The 22,515-nt window shown below is 34.9% G+C and overlaps 2 protein-coding genes across 3 annotated transcripts in view; both read left to right on the top strand.

The window, feature by feature from the left end:
* The first annotated feature begins 1,258 nt into the window (after positions 1-1,258).
* Positions 1,259-6,733, top strand: LOC141820852 (GATA transcription factor 20-like). Of its 2 annotated transcripts, XM_074708211.1 has the most exons (7): positions 1,259-1,348; positions 1,451-1,907; positions 1,982-2,065; positions 2,141-2,253; positions 4,450-4,572; positions 5,078-5,183; positions 6,314-6,733. In XM_074708211.1, the coding sequence occupies exons 2-7, from the start codon at positions 1,497-1,499 to the stop codon at positions 6,407-6,409; spliced, it is 933 nt and encodes a 310-aa protein (XP_074564312.1). In that variant the 5' UTR covers positions 1,259-1,348; positions 1,451-1,496; the 3' UTR covers positions 6,410-6,733. The 2 variants fall into 2 exon arrangements, with proteins under 2 accessions (XP_074564312.1, XP_074564311.1); XM_074708210.1 differs by having other exon boundaries at positions 1,982-2,253.
* Positions 6,734-8,568: 1,835 nt separating this feature from the next.
* Positions 8,569-22,515, top strand: part of LOC141820805 (calcium-transporting ATPase 5, plasma membrane-type-like) — a 30,792-nt gene continuing 16,845 nt past the window's right edge. Inside the window, exons 1-14 of the mRNA XM_074708155.1 lie at positions 8,569-8,672; positions 8,806-9,001; positions 12,015-12,131; positions 12,208-12,250; positions 17,376-17,458; positions 17,532-17,663; positions 17,741-17,830; positions 18,721-18,790; positions 19,454-19,524; positions 19,602-19,685; positions 19,766-19,843; positions 20,169-20,240; positions 22,235-22,318; positions 22,414-22,496. Coding sequence (XP_074564256.1) covers positions 8,843-9,001; positions 12,015-12,131; positions 12,208-12,250; positions 17,376-17,458; positions 17,532-17,663; positions 17,741-17,830; positions 18,721-18,790; positions 19,454-19,524; positions 19,602-19,685; positions 19,766-19,843; positions 20,169-20,240; positions 22,235-22,318; positions 22,414-22,496 — 1,166 coding nt within the window. The 5' untranslated portion in view covers positions 8,569-8,672; positions 8,806-8,842. The remainder of the gene's footprint in view (positions 8,673-8,805; positions 9,002-12,014; positions 12,132-12,207; positions 12,251-17,375; positions 17,459-17,531; positions 17,664-17,740; positions 17,831-18,720; positions 18,791-19,453; positions 19,525-19,601; positions 19,686-19,765; positions 19,844-20,168; positions 20,241-22,234; positions 22,319-22,413; positions 22,497-22,515) is intronic.

Genomic DNA, 22,515 nt, shown 5'->3' with positions numbered 1-22,515 from the left:
TCTTTCTAATATTTTCTACCTTAAATCTTGAATCAAAAAATGTATTATAACAGTTACAATTTACAAACTGTTTGTAACTGTTACAATTGTAAATATCAAATAAATTTTAAGAGATCATAATTTTTATTTCAAATTGAACTACAAATCCATAATATAAAAATATATAAAAACTTTTTTTTCTTTATCGTGGGCTCGACGATGTCGGGGCCGCTGTCCACGTGGCGGATTCCACCTTTTTTGCATAAAAGAATATATAAAAAATATAGTTTCGACAGAGCAGACTTGCAAAAAAGGACAAGAGTTCGAATCTCGACGAAGCCAAATAATATCCTCCTCCATCGTGGCCAACTGCAGTTTCTCGATTTACCTCCTCACAGATAGTCGTGGGATCGCTGCGGTGGCGGATTCCATCATTTTACCGAAGAAAATAATATATAGAAAATATAGATTAAGATATTAGAAGTATATTAAGATATTATGAGATATGAATCTTTTTTAATTGTGCTTTTGGATTGATGATTTATACAATTTTTTTACTTATTAAAATAATTAAAAATATTTAAATATCTATTCTTCATTAAAAAAAGAATTACAGTAAGTTAGACTTGAAAATCGACTCGAATTTTAATTTTGGAAGGAATTGAAAAATTAGAGTAATTAGGAAAATATTTATGGAATGTAATCACATAAGGGTAAACATTAAAAAGTCATGAAAATATTTTTAAAAAAATCAAACGCAAAAATACTCTTAAAAAAGTTATCGAAAATACTTTCTGAATTATTTATAACCTATAGTGTACAAATAAATAGTTTAAAAAATCTATAATTTGAACATTCATATATATATATATATATATTAATTTAATTAAAATCAATAGTTACTTAATGAGTGTTATAATATTACAATAATTATTAAGAAAAATTTTATTCTATTTTAATTAAGTTTAAGTAATTTTGATTAAATTGATAAGAATTATATATATATATAATTAAATTAAATTGATTTATTTTTCATCTTGAATAAAAGTATTTCAGATATAAAAAATTTATTGGGCGACTTTTAATATATATATATATATTTATTTATTTAAATATCAACGATTCTAAAAATTATGGGCGTTGTTTTGATTTTTAAAAATGCAAATAAGGAGGTGGGTAAATCAGTAAATTAAAAATAAAAAATTGTCCTTTTTTCTGCGACCGCATAATTTCATCCGTGTTAACAGTCGCACGTTAAATTTATCCCCTTACCCTTCCTGCTTTCTCTCCTTTAGGGTTTCCTCGTTCGCGGATTTGATCCATTGGTGGCGATTTGCCTTCGGATCGATCGCAGGCGTTCCGAGAGCTCGTATTTTCCCTTCTGTGTTTTTTTTTTCTTTTTGAATTTTGTTTCTTGTTCGACTTGAGTTGTTTTCGTTCTCTACCTGATTTTTTGTCTGATCAATTTAAGAGGCTTGGAGAATTCCAGCGCTCTCGCGAGATCTTGGCTGCCAGGGATGAGTGGAAACCCCAACCCACTCGATGGCGTAAACCCGGCGGGCGTCGAGAGCTTTCCAGGCCACCACATCCACAACATGTCGGCCGGCCACCAGCTGCTGCCCGGCGTGTCGCTCCCATCCCATGTCGATGAGTCTCACGCAGTAGGCGGGACCGGGGAGTTGATTGCCGCCGCGGATGCGCTGGCATTGCAGCAGTACGAGGAGGCGGACTGCAGTAGCGGCAGCCACGGGATGGAGGAGGAAGGCGTAGGAGCAGTGGAGAACGGGGAGATGGAGACAGAAGGACCATCTGGTCCGAGTCATCTGGGTGATACTCAGGCTTTAGTACCTGCACAGGCAGGCGGGAATCAGCTCACTCTCTCATTCCAGGGCGAAGTATACGTTTTTGATTCTGTTTCTCCCGAAAAGGTTGGTCTTTGTTCACCATCTAGTACTCGATTTACTCGCTGCAATCTTAAAAAGTAAATTTTGCTGTATTGTAGGTTCAGGCTGTGCTCTTGTTACTGGGAGGTCGTGAGATGCAGACTGGATCAAATCCTTTCCCACCATCCACTATCCCAACCAAGGTATTATTAAACATAACCGCATGCCAATTTGCTTTTGGCGCATTAATGACTTCGGGGGCTTTTGATATGTGGCAGCGCGGAGATATACCTCATAGACTTGCGTCCTTAATGCGGTTCCGGGAAAAGAGAAAAGAGCGGAACTTTGAGAAGAAAATACGTTATACTGTCCGCAAAGAAGTAGCATCAAGGTAGGAGAGTGCATCATCTAAAATCATACCTCTAGTGATTATGTACTTTGCACAATACCATTTCAGTATTACTTTAGACATGCTTGTAGTTACCTTGCCATTTTAATAATTAGTTAGGAAGGGAACACCAATTAAAATGGCATTGCATTCCTATTTCTGATTTTGTAATTGATTTTCTGTGTGCTAGTGGATGTTATCGATATCAGCATAATTATTTTCTCATAATTAGTTTTTGGTGGTTGTGTAATTATTTTTTTACTGTATTTTCGTACTCATGAAGTGAAAGCTTAAAGGCACTAATAAAATAGTAAAAGACATGTTTGTCAAGTTCAGTTTCTTTTCAGTTCTTATTAAATTGTTGGAAATTTGCAAAACATTAGCAGTGGAACATTTCTGCTTTCTCAAAAGGTTTGAGAAACAAACAATGAATTAAGTTGTTATATCAAGCCTCGTTGATAAGGCAGAAAATTCTTGTATAAAGGGAAAATGGAGAGAGCTCAATCCAAGTCCAATTTTCCCTGCGGCTGTACATAATGAAAAGGCAGAGGATGGGATTAAGATGCCCTTGTTGAGAGTCATTTCTTTGTTCATCTATACATCACTGATTGCATACTTGTTCATTAGCCTTCTGCAAGTTTTTATGCTTGTTTAATGGGGGAATGTTTGATATGATGTTTGCCAAAGCATATCTGTATCACCACACCACTTAATTAAAACTATTCTCTTGAGGTTTATCAGTAAACCTGATACAAGTATCATCCTAAACAGAGGTTTTAAGCATATAAACTAGAAAATCATAAGAATCAGCAGATGCAATTCAAACTTTTGGTACGTTAAACATGGTTGTTGGTTACAGTCAGTGAACAAAACAAGTTGGTTCAGGTCATCCTGGTTTATTCTTTTAATAGATTATATTGGAGTGCCTCTAAACTAGAAATATAATAAAAGAATATATGAAAACTAGTAGTTTAGTAGAGAGGTTCCTTACAAACTAGAATAGGTGTAGTGTAAATTTTCTGCTGATAACTGAGAGTTACTGATCCAATACATCTTGCTGAACTTTGAAATTTAATACCTTATATTGCACTTGTAGGCTTGAAATTTTCACTAGTACTTTTGACTTTGGATGTGCCTAATTGTTTCATCTAGACTTGAAATTTTCACTAGTGCTTTTGACTTTGGATGTGCCTAATTGTTTCATCATTTTCACTATCTTAATTTGTTCATAAATCGTTAGTTTTTTTTTGATAAATATTACCATGAGAAAACTTCAGTGTTGAGAGCCAAGGAATCATAATGTCATAGGTGATAATGAACAACGTGAGATGTTGAGAAGCTAAAAGAAATATGGTTTGCTCAAATTATCTGAGATTCTATTTTGATTTCTAACTGTTGAAAGAGGAACATTGTTTTATCTGTTGGTGGGTCTGCATGAATTCTTCACATATCCTGATTCATTCAATTTTTCAATATCTTGTACTAGGCGCCTGCTAGATTGACCTCTTTTGGCAGGATCATGTGTCAGTGACAATTGTTGCTTCTCCATTGACAATGATCAGGCAGACTAAACAATTTCCACCTTCAACCAAAGAATTGTGCAAAATGTTATTTATTGGTAGAGGTCTAGATATTTCGGTTTAGGAATGTAAAGATCATTGTTCATTTTCTTGCTTTTTGTTACAACCCACTCCATCTGTCGCTTTTCCATACCTCTTAGTATCCTTTTGCAAAGCAATCATGTATTTCAAAGTTCTTTGTAGGATCAATTGAGGTGGCTTGTACATTCCCATAAGATTGCCTGCAGTTGATGTGGGCACATTCTAATCAATAGTTTGTCAAGTATTCATGTTCACATGGCAAACGGTAATTCTATGAACATGGCATGTTAAATACAAGGTTAACTGCTTGTCTTAGTATCTTGTTACTATTATCTGATTTTTCCATGTCAGAGCCGTCGTGTCTTCATGCAATTCTTTGTGGGATGATGTATATTTTATTATCTGGATATATAACGGGTGCGTCTATATGATGATGATGTGAGACCTCTCGCCTGCTTGTATATGGACAACATATGTTAAAATTAAAATATTATTACTTGCAAAAAAAATCAATTTTTTTTATTGAGATTTCTTTCTGTCTATCCTTCTTACCTATTCTTTTCCATTTAACATTTAGCTCTTTTTGTATTTGATACAGGATGCAGCGAAATAAGGGCCAATTTACATCATCAAAATCTAAAACTGACTCTTCCATTGGTGATGCTACTGGTGCAAACCAAGAATCTGGGTCACCAGAGAATAAGATTCCAGGGGCATCTGCGTAAGCTTTGGAAATATTTTATGAAATTTATTTTTTTTGGAAAAAACTTGACATTTTTAGGATTCAAAGGTAGTTGTAGTGGTTGCAAGATGTTTTTTGGGTGATGAGCATGTAAAGGAACGAGATTGGAAGGTAACTGAATATTTGTTCAGTTTACTGAAAAAGTCAAGTATCAAACATCTTCATTAAAATTCTTCGTCTTTGGGATAATGACCATACAAATAAAATTTTCTTAGATTCTAGAGCCTGAAATGGTTTATAGTTCCATTAAGCAGTGGCCATTTGCTAAGGAAAAATTCAGCTTTGCTTGGTTTAGGTAGCATATGTGATAGGCTTGTGAATTCCTATATTTGTAATGTCAAATTCTAAGTCCATTTCTTATTCTGTAAAATATCCAATAATTGTTATGTTCTGACTGCTGCTTTACTTGGTTCTTCCAGTTTTATGTTATACCGATGAATTGTTTTGAATTTCAAGATCTGATATTGGCTAGGTGTTTGCACAGATGTCATCACTGTGGTATCAGCGCACAGTCTACTCCGATGATGCGCCGTGGACCTGATGGACCACGGACCTTGTGCAATGCATGTGGGCTTGTTTGGGCCAACAAGGTAGGAAACATTTGGAAAGTGTTAATCCTCTTAAATTCTGAGCCCACATTTACTTTGTTTGATGAATCACTTTTTTCATGCACTTTTGAGTAAGTTATGCTGATGAATATATGTAGTCCATGCATGGTTTAAAATCTCGTGTCGTATTGACGGCACGGGTGAAATATTTCATTCCATCCCTCGACTGACACTGGTACCCTCAGCACGAGGCCCTGCGGCCACCGCGGACACATTGCACGAGCTCCGCGGACGCGTCGCGTGAGTCGGACACTCGACAGGGTCGCGTGAGCGTGTTGGTGCGAGGTAGAGGCAAAAAATAAAACTTAGGTTGTAATTAAACTTTAGGTTAATAATTTTAATAAACTCTTAATTATAATAAAGATAATGTAAATAGACTTAATTAAATCTTAATAGAACTATCTTAGTAATTTAATATATATATAGGGGCTTGATATGTTGCATACTCCATGAGCATCTAGTATAAAATATATATTTTTTTAAATTTTCACTTCCTTTTTGTCTAAATCTTAAATCCTAAATAAAAAAATTAAAAAATAATTTTATATTAGGTGTTGGGTGTACAGTAATCATTTGCCTATATATATAGTATTTATTTTAATTCTGAAAATATATAATAAATTATTTATTTATTATATGCGGGCACCGCAATTCATTTTTTTCTTTTTTAGGTTATTTTATTAGTGAATATATTTTATATTTAAAAAATACCGATTCCAAAATCATATTGTTTCAGTCATAGACTGAAACTCCGATATGACTCTAGATTTTAAACCATGAGTCCATGTAATCAAGTACTCTTCTTTAATCGCCGAAACCCTCATACAAGTAGTGTATCTTCCTTCTGTATGTAGGGTTAAACAGGTATTGTGAAATCATCGAGAAGTAGTGTAAAAGCAGATGTCATAGCATAGGAAAACAAAGTCTCATTCTGCAGAATGAACAATTACCTTGTAGCTCTAGTAATTATCGTTATTTGGTAGTTTGATCACTGGAACTCAAGTTCTCAATATCTTTATTGGAAAGTTTATTTTGAAGCATTGGCCCTGTATTTATATGAAATGAACATGACTCGAAGCATGATCGATGCTAAATCATGTTACTGTCTTCAGGGCATGATGAGGGATCTTTCCAAAAACCCATCTTCAGCAATTCCAAATGCTTTGCCAGAACCCACAGAAGGGGCAACATTCGACATCACCGTATGAAGTGCGGGACTATTTATGTGAACTATATCATTATCTACAATCCAGATGCTTATTCGTGTAGTAGATTCAGCACTATTTCAATCAGAATCAGCACAAGAACGAAGAAGAGAGGATAAGAGGCTAATGCTTTTCGATGTGTATGTACTACTTCGAGTTAATTTTATGGTATTCTAGCTTGCAGGTGAGATCATTAGCTGCAGTTTTATTTGTTGTAAATGCTTATTTTCCAAGGACATCAAGGAGATTATTGTTGCATGATTAAGAGATTGGTTCCTTTTCTGCGTGTGTTGAGAACTTATGGAATCAGTTGTGATGCCTTTCTCTTGTGTGCTTCTATAAATGGTAGGCACTTGTCCCCGCAGTAAACAATGTAAAAGTAAAGTTTTTTACTTTTTCAGCATTTAATTCGTGTGGAATTGCCCCTAATCATTTAAGTTAATTTATTTTTTTTGTTAAGTAGAGTTTTGGTGCAATAGTAAAATTATTGTCAATTGATAAATAATTTTTGTTTGTGATCCTGTTGTAGAAATGGTGTTAGTGTTGTTTATAATTAAACAAAGCTTAGCAGGGTCGGTTTAAATGTTTTAGGATAAATATTTTTATTTTAATATTATTATAGTAGTTATTAAATATGTAGTAATTATATTATAATTGCTATCATGTGTTAAAATAAATATTATTTTTAGGTTAATTTAATTTAAAATATTATAAATAGAATTTTTTGTATAAAAAATTAGTATAGTAATTATTTAGTAACTATCATGATAATATAGCAGTCATTATATGCAATTTGATTAAATTTAAATAATTTAATTAAGTTAATAAAATAATAATAAACAAATATTTTATATATAATATTTTTAATTTAGTTGAATTTATTTATTTTAACACGTTATAATTGATATAACATGGTTAAAATAAGGATATTTAAAATTGAGAGGTGTCTTTTGACAATTTTAATAATTAAGGGAGTTTTTTTTTTGCTTAATATTTTTATATATACCTGAATTTATTATCCATAAAATATTATAGATGCTGCCATTATTCCTCCCTGCACAAACAACAAAACAATATTCCTTGGGTGGCAGCTTAATTAAGTGCCGACTTCATTAATTATTGATCACCAGGTGATTCAGTTCAGAGAAGCATTGGGGATAATTTCACTTAGCCCCTGCAATTTACCAGTTTTTGTAAAATAAATCCAAATAATTTGACAATGTTTCAAAAGATATTACGAACAGTGACGTTATTGAAATATTCATAACTTGAATTAATTTGCAAATTTTGACTTTGTGCTGAAAAATAGCAAAAAAATAATAGAAGAAATCATAAATTCAACTGTAAGCCAACTAACAAGAATATTTAGACCCAAGAAAATATTTTTTTAGCCACTCAAAATATTCAACCACCTTTAACAATGCTATTTGCATCGAATAAGATGCTTAATTAATAGTTCAACCATACTAGATGTACAATTACATTGTTATCCCTCGGTATCGACTAATCCTTTTTTGTTAACTTAACCAGTTCTCAACTCGCGTGACAATCCATGTAGACTTTCTTCCTCTTTGATTATATAAGGACAAATGAAAATAGGATTTTCTTTTATACGTAGAGATTTTTCTTTTCTCTTGAACTCTTTCTCAATTCTTTATCTTTTTCCTTGTGCACCTATCAGTTCCATTTTCAGTCCAATGCTAATTTGATTGGTGAAAGAGTCGTACTAATCATGTCGACACCTGTTGATGTATGAGATTTTAAATTTAATCGAAAAGTGGACAGAATAATAAGAAAGAAAGATGTTAGGATGGGAAAGGCTGCGTGGAGGATAGTCATTTTTTTAAAAAAAATTTATTAAAAATATTAAAGGAAATAATAAAAAATATATATATTTAGATGATTAATAAATATTTTAATTATGAGTTGTAAAATTAAATTAGAAGGAGCAAATTAAAAAAACAGTTCGAAACTGAAATTAAAGGGCTTACATGCAAGTTTCCACTTAAATATCCTAATTGTAACTTATTTAATTATAATTGATGCTGCGAAATTACCTGGAAACTTCCTTTACTCGGTTCTACGGACTTGTCCCACCATGTAAAGCAGGGGGTATAAATACAACCATTCCAGTCAAGCTAAGGAGGAAGCAACGAGGAAGCCTCCTTCGTCCTAACTCCACTCTCTCTCTCTCTCTCTCTCTCTCTCTCTCGGAGTTTATTCCGCTTTCAGGCGCCTCACGCTTCCTTCGATCTCCGGCGGAAAGGTAAGCGATCTCGCTTTGCTTGTCCATGGAGGAAGGAGGGCATCGATGCCGCTGCCTTTTCTCGCCTTTTTCTCCTCCATCCCCTCTCTCCTTCCCCGATCGACTCGCGACTGATGCTCATTGGATCTCCTAGGTTCGGACGCGCCGGGTGTCATCTCTCCTGCGACAGCATGGACGACGCCTCGCCCAAGTCCAGCTCGCCCTGCCGATCGACGCTTCGGCCGCGCGACGAGGAGAGCGGAGCCGCTGCTGGCGAGGAGATCGAGTGCGACGGCACGTTCGTCATCCCGCCGAAGAATGCGCCGGTGGAACGCCTCAGGCGATGGAGGGTCTGTTTCCTCAACCATTCTTACAGCTCGTTTAGATCGACTGGAGGTTATCTATGACTGAGACTTACTCCTTGATCTTGCTTATTATCATTCCTTGTTCGGTCGTTGGAAGGTTCGATGGGAGGAATTGATGCCAGAAAAGCTTTGAGTTCAATGTTTTTGCGAAGCTCCGGGCTTAGTTTTGGAGTGAGAAGTGGAGTAAGTAATGGAATTCCAGATGCCAAAATGGTTGTGTTGAAAGTAGCGGGAGTTGGAGTTTAGATAAATATCCTAAAAAATTGTAAGGTTATTGCCGATTCATGACATGGTGGACAACTACTGATGCGAAACCACGAATAGGACTAATGTAGGAAATTACTAGTGTGCATTTGGTCAGAAAACTGGAATTCCATTACAGAAACACACCATGCCTCTATGTAGTCTTAGCAACCAAGGTACGAGTTGTTCTTTGCTGGTAGAAGGGTTTGGGATACCCTGGACATTGGATTCGTTATTTGGGGGAATGAGTTGTTTAAAATAAAAAAACAAATAACAAACGTTGCAAAACGAGTGTACTGCATCTGTGTGTCTCAATGAATTCATACTGACATGGTTACTGGCAAAAATGTTGCTGTGTGATGGCAGTCACCAAATCTATATTTAGTTGTAACTAGACAACACAAATTACCACCCCTAACTGTTGCAACTTGCAACATGTGGAGGAACTACAGCCGATTATGCTGGAAGAAACTGCTGATTCGGCCAAGTTGCATTTGCAGAACTGAGGTGGCAGTGGAGGATGCTGCAGACCCTGTCCTTTGTTTCTGATGTTCTGATTTGTAGCTTCTGGAGCTTTATAGAGGTGCAACTTCTGGTGCTTTGCAAAGGCAGCCATATGCTACACGACATTGTGATGCCAAGGAGGAAGGCTGTGTATCTCCATTGTGTGTGGATGTTAGAAGGCTCCAATCTTATAGGTGAGTTTGCAAGGTTGCATGCCAGCGATTTGTGTGAGAACTAAGTGTTCACTAGACACATGTATGAGAAATCGCTATGTGAGTCCGTGGAAGAACACCGTGAGAAATCATTATATGGGATTAATTCTACGTCCCTTGAATGTCAAGCGAAGTTGAAAAGGTAGGAATGACAAAGGGAATCACTCCTCTATAAAGATGGAATCATAAAAAGGGGATTATGAGGGGAGGCCAATGGGAGGTGGTGGTAATCTTGACCACGGTTCGGAACCGCTGGTTCGATGGTTCAAAACTGCCGATTCGACGGGTCAAAAAAATCTTCACTTGTAACTTAATCTTCAAAGGCGGTTATAGTTCACAGTTTAGAATTGTTGGTTATGGTTCGATTCATGGTTCGCAACGGTTTAAGATTATTATTTACATTTTATTTTTAAAAAAAGTTTAAAATTTTATAAATATGAAAAAAATTTAAAAATAAAAAGACATGAACTTATTTAAGTTGCTTACCTATCCACTTAGGGCAGAGAATTAAAGCCCACGTAGTTTGTAGTTCCTTCGATATCAAAATTTTATACTTTGTCCTCTGAAAGCTATATTTCTTTTATTTATTTTTTTTGCAATTTTCATGTCATTTAATCTTGAACTTGATATCAATGTTTTGTTTATCTAATATTAATATTGTTATATTTTAGTGTGATGAGGCATATATATCACATAAGTTATATTTTTTGATCAATTTTGTATGTTCGATGATAGTCTTCACATAAGTTATATTTTTATTATTGAATAAATTATATCTCTTAATAAATTAATTATTAAATATATTATACAAATTAAATGATCTCTATAAACTCAATAAGTTAGGTGTTGAATGGATACATAATAAATAATAAATAAAAAATAAGGTCAATAAGTGACCTATTAAGATAATTAAATGGGATTACCAAATTTAATGATTTAAAGGTGGAATAGTCCCACATTAGAAAATGTTGAAAAATTGACTTCGATAGAAAGTGAAATAGTCATATATTGAAAATTTTAAAGTAAAAGAGTTGGCTTATATTGAATCACACCGTTAATATCATTAAAATGTTATAAATATTATTAAATGAGAGGCCCTTGTTGTAAAAAATTTATACCAATTAAAAAGATATAAGCAAACCAGTTAACCGCCAGTTGAACCAGCAGTTCAACCTGAACTGCCGGTTCACGGTTCGCAATCTTATTAGATTGCGTGGGATATATAAGATTCTAGACATAATCCAAACCTATAATACTAATGTGGGATTAAGTCCACTACATAATACCCCTATTAACCTAATAATCTTTGAAGTTAGTTATTTAAAAATCAGTTTCTACCCACTTCTACCTGTTCCTGATTTAAAAATATGGGTTTGAAAGCAAAAACAAAGTAAAATAAAATAAATAAAAAATAAAAGAAAAAGAAAAAAAAGAGATTGGGTTTCTATTCCTGGTTTAATTTGTTTAATCAGCAGTCTGGTCCAGTTATCACTTTTCAGAACATTACCTAGTATTGGATAGGTCAAATAGTTAATGGATACTTTTAGATCTGAATTTGAGGTACAAGAATAAGCACTGATTTTGCAAACAAACTTACCTGTGTGTGCCAACTGTAGTTGGGATCGGACCAGGATTAGTCAACCGAAGTCCTTTCTTTCCGGGCATTCCTTCGGTAAAGGTTAAGTGTGATAAGATCTGACAGTATTCAGATTCCACATTTTTTTTAGATTTATTAACTTCATCTATTTTAAATGGGTGTTAATTTGGGAATTTAACCATTTAGTTGTGCTACCTGTTCCAGCACTGTTCCAGAAGCAAGTGTATTACATGGATTAGATCCAACAACAATAAATAATGCTAGATAAAATTTTATTCACCAATCAGAGAATAACAAGCATAATTTTCTTTGATTATGGCTGTATCAAATTCTCTCTCTCTCTGGTTCTCTTAACATAATTATAGCACTACCACAATATTTATGTTTCTTTTAACAATAAAATAATGAAAAACTTTATAACTGTTATGTTGACGATGTACAGCAAGCAGCACTTGTGCTAAATGCATCCAGGCGGTTCAGATATACTTTGGATTTGAAGAAGGAGGAAGAAAAGGAGGAAGTAAGGAGGAAAATCAGAGCACATGCTCAAGTGATAAGGGTATAGTTTTTGCTACACAGTGATTGTACTTTAGATACCTCTGAATTACTATTTTCTTATAATTTCAACTTTTCAGGCAGCACTTCTTTTTAAAGAAGCAGGGGAGAGAGAGAAACCAGGTGCTTAACTTTCCCTATTTTTGAAAATTATGGGCAATATATTTGCCTAGATGCCATTAGAAAGGTGTAAATGGTAGTGTAAATTCAGTAGCCTTATCATTACGCCTTGTTGCCTTGGAACAAGACATGACTTGCACTTTTCTCCTATGTTGCATATGAAATTTGATTACTACTTAGAAAGTGGTTTGAATTCTTCTACCATATCGGGCGACATGATTGATAAATTACCAAAACTTGATTACTAACTTAGATATTGCGTTATGCCAACACTTGGCACCCCTAGGCATGCTACAACACAAGGCAATATAAATTGAGATTATGTTGTTATATTTTTTTACCTTATGCTCATAAAAGATAATGTCAAAATTGTACCATTCCGAATAGAACATTAACTTTGAACTGTATCCTTTTTTCCCTTCTATTTCCTTCCTCCTTCCACGTCCAATTTGCCATAGTCATTGCATCCAATTCCCTTAAAACTATGACAAAAAATTCATCACTCAAGATTTTGATTTTTGATTTAGATAGATGTAATTAGTGGTTAATCATGATTTAAAGGGATTAAATTAGGTTTTACAACTTACAACTAAATCAAAGTTCTTGGTTTAGTTTTGGGGTTAATTGGATGTGATTGATTGATTGAGCTTGTGGTCAGGTGGAATTGATTTAATTTTGCTTCGGGTCCGAATGAATAAGTTGTGGACCATGTGAATTGAGATGTGTTGTTTTGGTTGATTGGTTTAGAGTTTGAGCATTTTAAACCTTCCTTCCCTCTTCTTGTTCAATGTGACACTAACCTTGAGCTCTTTCCTTCCTCTATCGAGCATGTTGCACTTTTGTCACTTGCAGCTCCCCTCTTTGGTAGGGTCGCCCTTTCCCCATATGCTTCCTACCCTTCCTTACATTCCACCACAATCAAATTGCTTGAGCTATCACAAGCATAACCTAATCAACACATTTGTGTATGACACTTACAATACAATCGCCCATCATTGCCACCATCTAGTAGCCTAGATCCATTCTTCCCCTTCTCAATCTTGTAGCAAGCCTCTATTGCTCACCAAAGTCATGGCACTAATTCTTATTACTCATCTATAATTGCCACCTTCATCATGCATCTCTAATGGCAGAGAACCCTTGTAAATATAGAGGATGGGATATGGAGCGAGCTTGGGGAATTTGATGCATTCCATGATTTATCAGCACAGAACAAAGTGGATTTAATTGCATGGAGAGTTGCTTGAACGACACAAAGCTAGCTTGAGGAACTTGGTGTGTTTGATGGCTCAACGATCTGAATCTAGGTGGTTGAAGAGGTTGAAGACTTGGATGCATGAGAGCTATGAGTGATTATGGGAGTGAATGTAATCTTGAGGCTTTTATGTGTAGGCAATATCATTATAAATGATATGTGATAGCTAGGTAGGGGTAGACCACCTAGTGATTGAGTTGTGAATCCTTCAATGGGGGAATGTATGTTTCAAGCCATAGTTTACCAAGTAACTTTAGTTTCGGGCATTTACATAGACTTACTGCAATTGTAAGTCATGTTGGAGGTGTGACCGCTCAAGGTCTAGTTGACTGGGCAATTGATTGAAGCCTGTTTGTCAGGTAGAGAATCGATTGATGCAAATATTGAATGAACATAATTGTTCAATTTGAGCAACAATCAACTAGATATGATTTCAATCGATTGGAGACTCGAGCAGTCGAGTGTAGGTGAAATCTAGATGATCAGTGACATATCTGTTGACTTCTAACAACAACATTTGGTTGTTTGATTGATTAAAAAGTTGAATGGAGGTGACCAAAATTGAGCCGTTAGAACTCATTGTATAGGCTTTTGGAGAGGTTTAGGCATAAGAAGTTTCTTGTAAATTCTCTCTAATTTTCTTTCAACAAGTGCTCGAAGGGCCAAATTAATGTCCAATCAAGGCTTTTTAACTTAAGATATTTGTAATATCCTCTTTGAACTTAACATTTTATTATCTTTAAGATAGATCTTATTATAAAAAAATTGGTTGATTGTGTAGAGGCTTGCCCCATTGTTAATAGGAGTGATGATAGTGGATTAACGAGGGGTGATGCACTGGAAGCGTCATAGTCTATGTAGTAGGTGCAGGTCTCTGAACCACGTTGCATAAACAAGTTAGCATTATCTTGTATATATTTTCTTTATTTCCTCTTTGATATACTTGACATGACTAAAACCACACTAGCACGAACACCACTAATCTTTGTCGTGTTTGTTGTGCCTGAGATATTCACCCCTTCGCCTTTAGTTGGAGTGAACTATCTAGTAGGTCCTCACGGTTCAAACATTTCCTTGTATCATGTTGACTCTAATGTATCATAAAGATATTATAAGATAACAAAATACAACACATATATATTAATGAAAAATAAACTAAGGTGCAAGCAAAGGGTTGTGGGTGTGATGGTATTTTGGTTTATTTTTATAGCTGATGATCAAACTAAGGAATATTTATATTGTTGATATACAATATAATTGTGAAAAAATTAAGTAAATGTAGGAAATTTAAATTTCCCAACTATATAAACAAAAGTGACCTTCAAAAGGAGGAAATGCATTTATATTGGGATATGTGCAAGCCTTTTTCGATATCAAAGTGGTTACCAAATTCAAATCTTGACAAGCTAACGAGAGGAGATTTTTCTTAGGAATCTAGCAAATTTTTGTGGAATTGCCCTTGCAAGATCTACTGCGTTGTACCTTTGATCGGATCACTAGGTAGTAGATGACCCTTTTTTCAATAAGAACCGTAGATTCATCAAGTTATGGTTTGATTTAGAATTAGTTTTTCCATCTCCTTTTCCATGGAAGTCGTGAACCCCTCCACTAAGTTGTAGAATGCAGTAGACTATATGTGGACGACAGAAGGTAGAGCGTCGTGTGAAGCTGAGGAACATGTTGCATGGAGGGGACTAAGGGAAAGCAACATATCGAAAAAGGGACCATTGTGATCACAGTGGTTAGAAACAAGAGGCATCAATGCAGATCTTAGAAGTGAGTTCACCTTGATTCATCGTTGTTGGATGAGGTGCACTGGTTGGAATGCCATATGTCACTGATCAACCATTGGACATTGATGTAGATGTGCATTGGATGATGCATGTGTGTCGTAAGGAAGTTGTGTGTTGTGGGCTATCATGTGAAAATGCAACACAACTAAGAGTGGTTAGGGCTTGGTGGTAGAGTAGATGTTGTGTACTAGTGTGGTTGAAGATGTGAGGCTATAGATGATGGGACAAAGTAGGTCATCCTCTAGTGGTTAGAAACTTGATGAGGGGAATATGTTTTTTGGAGATTGTGGTTGATTTTATAGGATAGTGGATTTTTGAGGAAAATCTAGGGGTTGTAGATGGTGAAGTATTAAAAACTGAAATAGGAATTTGACTCTAGTGCCATTTGGTGCAACATCAAAATTGAATCCTTGAATTACATAGAAATTTGGGACAAAATCAATGAATCAAAGAGTGATGACTATCTCACACAAACTGAAAAACTACCCAAATTAAAAGCTATTACTACCAAATTAAAAGTTACCAAACCTTGACACCTAAAATGAGCCAATTACCAAATTCAATTACAAATTCGAAATTCAAAAAGAAATTAATTCTTTGGCGTGACCGATTAGGAGGATGCAATCAATCCAGAATATTATTATGGTATTGGTGGTTCCCCTAAGATGTTTTAGGGGTAATTATTCCAGTACAATCATAAGTAGCCTCCTCTACCTATATATATAGATATTATTACGAATATGCAATATTACAGATAAACTCTTATATTTTACATATTTGCATATGAGCTCATAACTTATTTCATGTTGGTTAACATGTAGAATTGTAGACTAATTAGCTTGATGTTGGATCCATTGTATGATGCAGTTATTTATTGATGTTAGAATTCATACACATTTAGGAGGACAATTAACTAGACTCGTGATTGTAGATTAGAACATGGTGGTCATACGACAATCAAATACAATGATGAATGATCTACTTGTGGATGAGGCCTTTAATGGTTGATGACTGGTAACAATATAAAATATAAATTGTTCCCTTTTCTAACAGTTCAAGTTCTTGGGATAATTACTTAGCTAATCAACTTTGACATGGTACTCAATATGGAGGTGCGACGTTCATATCCCACTTGTATTTAAAACATATCTAATCAATTCATGTGTTGGGAAGCTGGGGCTAATGAAGTCAGCACTTCACCCACACATGAAGGGGATGTTGACACATATAAATTGATTGCTTTCCTAACAAATTAAGCTTTCAGGATAAGTGGTTTGCAAATGGAACTTTAATAATGACTATTGCGGATATGGCCTATACTGATTATTGTTTTATTGTGAACGGTCTCTAGCAAATTAGTATGCTTTCTAACCATTTGCAATTATGCAATTCACTTTGACCATGTGTTGGCTTACCGTTGAGTGTAATGTGCCTGACACAACGCACTTGGGCTGCCTTTTGTAGTTGTGCTTGTGTTGGAGTGAACATAGACATCACTCTATATTGCAGAATGTGGGAGTGTAGGGTCTCATGCTCATTAGGTTGGCCAAACACACTCATTGATTAGTGTTTAGGAGGTAGTGGATTTTATGCTTATAGTGGTATCAATTTTCTTTTGTGGATGTCTAGTTCGTAGAGTGACATTCTATTGTTTGTTTTTGTGCAATGTATTTTTTATAGCAGATTATGTGGTAGTGAGATTTGGTTTCTTTGATAGTTGATCTTGGCACTGTTATCTAGTTTATTCCATAACTTATATTGATGTTTATGATGCACTATTGTTGAACCCTGGCTGTTGTTAACTTTCTTTTATATTTACGTTCATGTTAGTTTTGCTTTCAAATTGCACTATCCATAGAAAATGAATGTGGAGATCTGTAGATCTTGGAGATATATATTGTTTATATTCTATATTGTTCTAATATCTGTAATATATATATATATATATATATATATATAATTTGAGTCAATTTGTTGATGTTTCTTATGAAAGTTGGAGTTCTAGCAATTTACTTGTCTGTTATATTGGGATTGTACTGATGGCTCCTTGAGTGGGTCTTGCCCTTTACTTTTTCCGTAGGAATTCCTGGAATACTAGGACATGAAGAGCTTACTAAAATGACCAGGGACCGTGACTTTTCTGCTCTACAAGGACATGGAGGGGTATTTAAAAAGTTCTATTTCTGTTCTATATCTGCTTTGTCCACTATTTTAAGATAATCTGCTGTTCATTTAGGTTAATGGAATTGCTAGTCTATTGAAGACTGATTTGGACAAAGGAATCAGTGGAGATGAAGATGAGATAGTGTATAGGAGGAACTCATTTGGATCCAACACTTACCCCCGAAAGAAAGGAAGAAGTTTCTTGGTATGTTGATCTCTTTACTGACTTTCAATTATTGGAGTCTATTTAGTTGTAACATTACCTTGTGTGACACCTTTTAGGTTTTCCTATGGGAAGCTTGGCAAGACCTAACCCTTATCATCCTTATGGTTGCTGCAGCATTGTCATTGGCCTTAGGCATAAAGACAAAGGTGAGGTTAGCCTTGTAATTTCTGTAACTCATGAATTTTAGTTGTTTTTTTTTTTCAAAATTTTCAAATATTTGTACCTTGAGGCACAATTATTTTCCCATATCATTATCCCTGGTCTGGGTTCTTTAGACTATTAAGTTTATATGTTCCTGGTTTATGTAGAATCATTCTCATTCTTCTCTGTATTTTTTTAGTTGTTATTTGTAGAGATTCTCTTCCCTGTTTATATATGATTTCCTTATCTTCATTGGATGTATCCACTTGTATACATAAGGCTTATGCTCTAATGTTTATCAAACTATAATGAATATTAAATTCTTTCACCTGTCTCAACTGTAGCATCTCTTACACTCCATAAAAAGCAATATATCTGTTTGAAATTGCCCTCACTCTTACATTACTTTGCACACACCTCATGTTGCATATCACATGCATGCACGTGCCCTTGGGACTTAATTTGCTTGAGTTCTGAACAATTCTTTGTTTGCCATTAGTAGTTTGGATTCCAGAAGTGAGAGAATATTAAGGACTCAATTTGATGTGAAGAATTGATGGTTATTTGCTATTGGAGCATGTCTCTTGATAGGACCTTGCTGTGCAGAAGGTTTATGTATGCAATCCCATGTCGAACCTTGGAATAACAACTATTTTTTTGGTGTTTCTTGCAACTGATGCTTAATTATCAAACAAATCCTTCACAGGTCTTTGATGTTTTTCTTATTAGTTTTTGGTTTAGTTTTTCTTGTCTACATTGTTCTTTGCTTCTCTTGGGCATATTCATATCTGATCTCTAATTTAGCATTTGCTTGGCCCTTTGATTTGTCAAATGGTCAATTTACAATGTTGGTTGGTTGTTCCAATGGAAAAATGGATAATATTTTCTTCTTCAGGGAATTGATCAAGGATGGTATGATGGAGGGAGCATTACATTTGCTGTTATTATTGTCATAGTTGTAACAGGTTTGTGATCTTTCATCTTTTCTTAGTAGCTCATCATAGTTTCCTGTGACCTTACCCATTTTTCTCCAATTGTCCCAAGTTCTTTTTTTTTTCCCTTTTCCCTCTCTTATGGGGTAATGAGGAAAATGTCCAGAAGGTTATTTGATATTGCCTTTGCTGTTATTATTGTCATAGTTGTAACAGGTCTGTGATCTTTCATCTTTTCTTACTAGCTCATCGTAGTTTCCTGTGACCTTACCCATTTTTCTCCAATTGTCCCAAGTTCTTTTTTTCCCTTTTCCCTCCCATATGGGGTAATGAGGAAAATGTCTAGTTTCTCATTGCTTTTCCATGTTTAGATCCTACTATTTGGCCTCCATGTGATATTGATCTGATATTATCTCCTAAAGGATGTTGGGAATCTGAGACAGCCTATAAGTACTAAGCAAAAAAGCTGACTGCAATCGACAAACTACTGTTTTGTTTCTTTGGACTGGTGCAATAGCTGATTTCTTTTTGAAGAAAAATTTGCCATTTTACATCATAAGTTGTGCAGGCACATCTATTCTTGTCTTTTGAAACTAAAGATTGCTTCTGTTTTGTTAATTCACACATTGATTCTTTTCCATGATCAACGTGATTTGTGCCCGAGTAAATTTGTAATGGTTTCTGTATTTATGCTAGCTTTCAGTGATTATAGACAATCTCTACAATTCCAAAATTTGAATGAGGAGAAGCGGAACATACATTTGGAGGTGGGTTCATAGCATTTTAATGTACTTTTATTTTTCAACTTTCTTTATTTTCTTTTCATCTACTTTGTGCTGTCCAGGTAATTAGAGGTGGTAGGAGAATTAAACTCTCCATTTTTGATCTTGTAGTCGGTGATGTTGTTCCCCTCAAGATCGGTGATGTGGTAGGCATTTCACATTTTGTCATTGCTGCCAAGATGTTCCTGTAAATTCCTTTGAAACTGTTATGTTGATCTAATTCTAGGTTCCGGCTGATGGGATTGTTATCACTGCCCATTCTCTTGGGATAGATGAGTCCAGCATGACCGGGGAGAGCAAAGTTGTAGGTTCTTTTTCCTTTTCCTTTTTTATCTTTTTTGCAGCTGTTCTCATATTTATGTAAGTTGCTGCTAGTTCATCCAACTGAATATTTTGTAAGTTGGAGATTTTCTTGTACAAGAGAATGTAACTTTTCATAAATGAGTTTTTTAGTAAAGAAACTCATTTGAAATAAACAGTTGATGCATGGCATCTGGTGGGTCATGAACTGAATGCTCTATCACACTATTTATCACACTATATAATTACACTTTAGGTTCTGCCTAAGCTAGTTGAAATTTTTGTGGGTTCACGATCTTTTGTTTATTTTATAGAATGCTTTGTTGCAGGTTCATAAAGATCAAAAGGCACCATTTTTGATGGCTGGATGCAAGGTTGCTGATGGATATGGCAATATGCTGGTTAGTACTTAATCTCTCCTGCTTCCTCATTTTCCACTAAACTTCCATGTGCTTGCAGTATACTGAAACCTGCAGGATACTGAAACCTACTTCTATGGGTTCCTTTTTCAGTTTTACCTTTTACTAATCACCCATTTAAACTAAGTTGAAAATACTTGTTTTGTAGTCGATAGTAGAATATGTACTAGATAGACTTCAGACAAGTAACAAAAGAAGGGTTGAGTTGACAAACACTGATGTAAGAAAAGCTAAGCTTTTATTAAATCTTGTTTTTAATTTTTTTCATGATGATAAGTTTCAACTTTTTGTGTATGTGTTGATACCCATCCTGGACTTTGTTTGTCTTGGTACAACAACATACTCTACCAAAACACAACATTAGCAGTATGGATCTTCATTATGGTTCAGACTTGACTAGTATTAACTGGTTTGGTATTTGGGGGACCCAATGATTATTGTATTAAAATAATTGACATGTGGAAATAATGAATGGGTTTATATTTGAGTGAAGTATGGATGAAATTGAACCATGCTCAATGAAATGACCTAAGTATTTCTTTCTACTAGTAGCTCTTGACCACTATTATGGTTTTGCTTTGTTGCTCCATCAGTTGAATAATTGATCGCCATTGGTAATTTTGAATTGATATATTTTTTTGTTCTTGCCATGTTCCTCAATCAACTTCTCGAATTTACCTTGTTTTTTCTTATTTCCTAATTCAACGAAGGCTAAGATTTCCGAGAAAGACATCTTTTAAAACTTGTCAAAATTGTCACTTTGAGAAAGACATCTTTTAAAACTTGTCGAAATTGTCACTTTCCATTGCAATGTAACAATTTCATTAAAAAAAAATTGGACAATTTTTGAACTAGTTGTACCTGATAATTTTAAATTGAATTATTCATTGAAAGCAATCAATCATTAAGCTAATGTTTCTAGTAAGAACCTTACTAGTCGCTACTAACAACACCCTAATTGTTACCCCTGCGAGTACCCAAATGAATGAAGCTCATTGTTACTTTGAGTTGCAGGTTGTGATGCCAATAGCTAAGATTGATTTCGACTCTATAATTTGATGACTGATACTCATCCAAGGCTTGTGAAATTGTAGCATGTTTCCGGATATCAAAACAATCATTAAGGTCAACCTCAATTGCTTTGACGTGCACAGGGATAACTAGTGGCAGGAATATCCCTAATTCTGCAGCATGAATAAGTATTAGGAGAATCAAGTGAATGGGAATTAGAGAAGTGGATGAGGGCCTTACTCTTCTTAGCCCAAACCATACACAGAATCATCATAAAGCTAAGCTATTATGCTTTTGGCTATTGAGTCCAATTGCATCTTGCGTCTTATACTAGCTTGGACCACCTTGTGAGATATGTTTGTGCTTATATTACACTATAGTTTTGATCTCAGAGGGATCTATGAAATTGTATGGTTCACTTGTTGGTTTGGGCTAATACTTATTTTATGGCAGGTGTTGGCATTCTGAATCATGCATGAGGGTACTTTTTAAAACTTCTTTAGTTGAGAGACATGGAAGGCCAGTCAAACCTATTTTTTTTTTCCTTCAATAATTTTTCTGCATCCACATAATTAAGTGTCTACCCTTCTTATTTGCTCAACCCTTCCAACGTTGGTCATTGGACACATTACATTAGTCACAGTTACTACCTTCCTGATATCCACTAATTTTTTGTTAGGATCATGAGGATTTAATTTGGTAATGAGGAATTGGACTTGGGAATGTCTGGAAGTTTAACTGTTGTACTTATTTTTAATGTGTAGGATGCCATACTTTTTTCAACAATATTTTAGTTTAGTGTTTACTACCTTCCTCATAGTTAGCTATTGCAATGTCATCTGTCTCAAGCTTGCACTAATAAAAACTCCAACAATGATAAAATTTTTGAGGTGGTTGCTGCTGTTTTGATGGGTTTTTATTGTACGCGTGTAGTTTTACTATACTGCTTATTTATATATGTTCAGGTTACTGCAGTTGGCATGAATACTGAGTGGGGCATATTGATGGCCAGCATATCAGAGGATAATGGGGAAGAAACTCCTCTGCAGGTCCTTATTACTTGTGTGCATGTTATGTGCTTTAATGCCAAAGATAATTACACCAGAATCAGATTCAATTACTCACGCTCAGCTTCTCTCAATAGGTGCGATTGAATGGACTTGCTACTTTCATTGGCATAGTGGGACTGACTGTTGCTGGAATTGTCCTGGTAGTGCTTTTTGTCAGGCAAGTATAAACTCTGTTT

Source organism: Curcuma longa, unplaced genomic scaffold (assembly GCF_044706935.1).
Source record: "Curcuma longa cultivar G26 ecotype Majalengka, Jawa Barat unplaced genomic scaffold, ITB_CL_G26_1.1 utg8573_np1212_1322966_RagTag, whole genome shotgun sequence".
Classification (NCBI taxonomy): domain Eukaryota; kingdom Viridiplantae; phylum Streptophyta; class Magnoliopsida; order Zingiberales; family Zingiberaceae; genus Curcuma; species Curcuma longa.
Note: the sequence above shows the minus strand (reverse complement) of the source record. Positions and strands in the feature narration are given on the sequence as shown.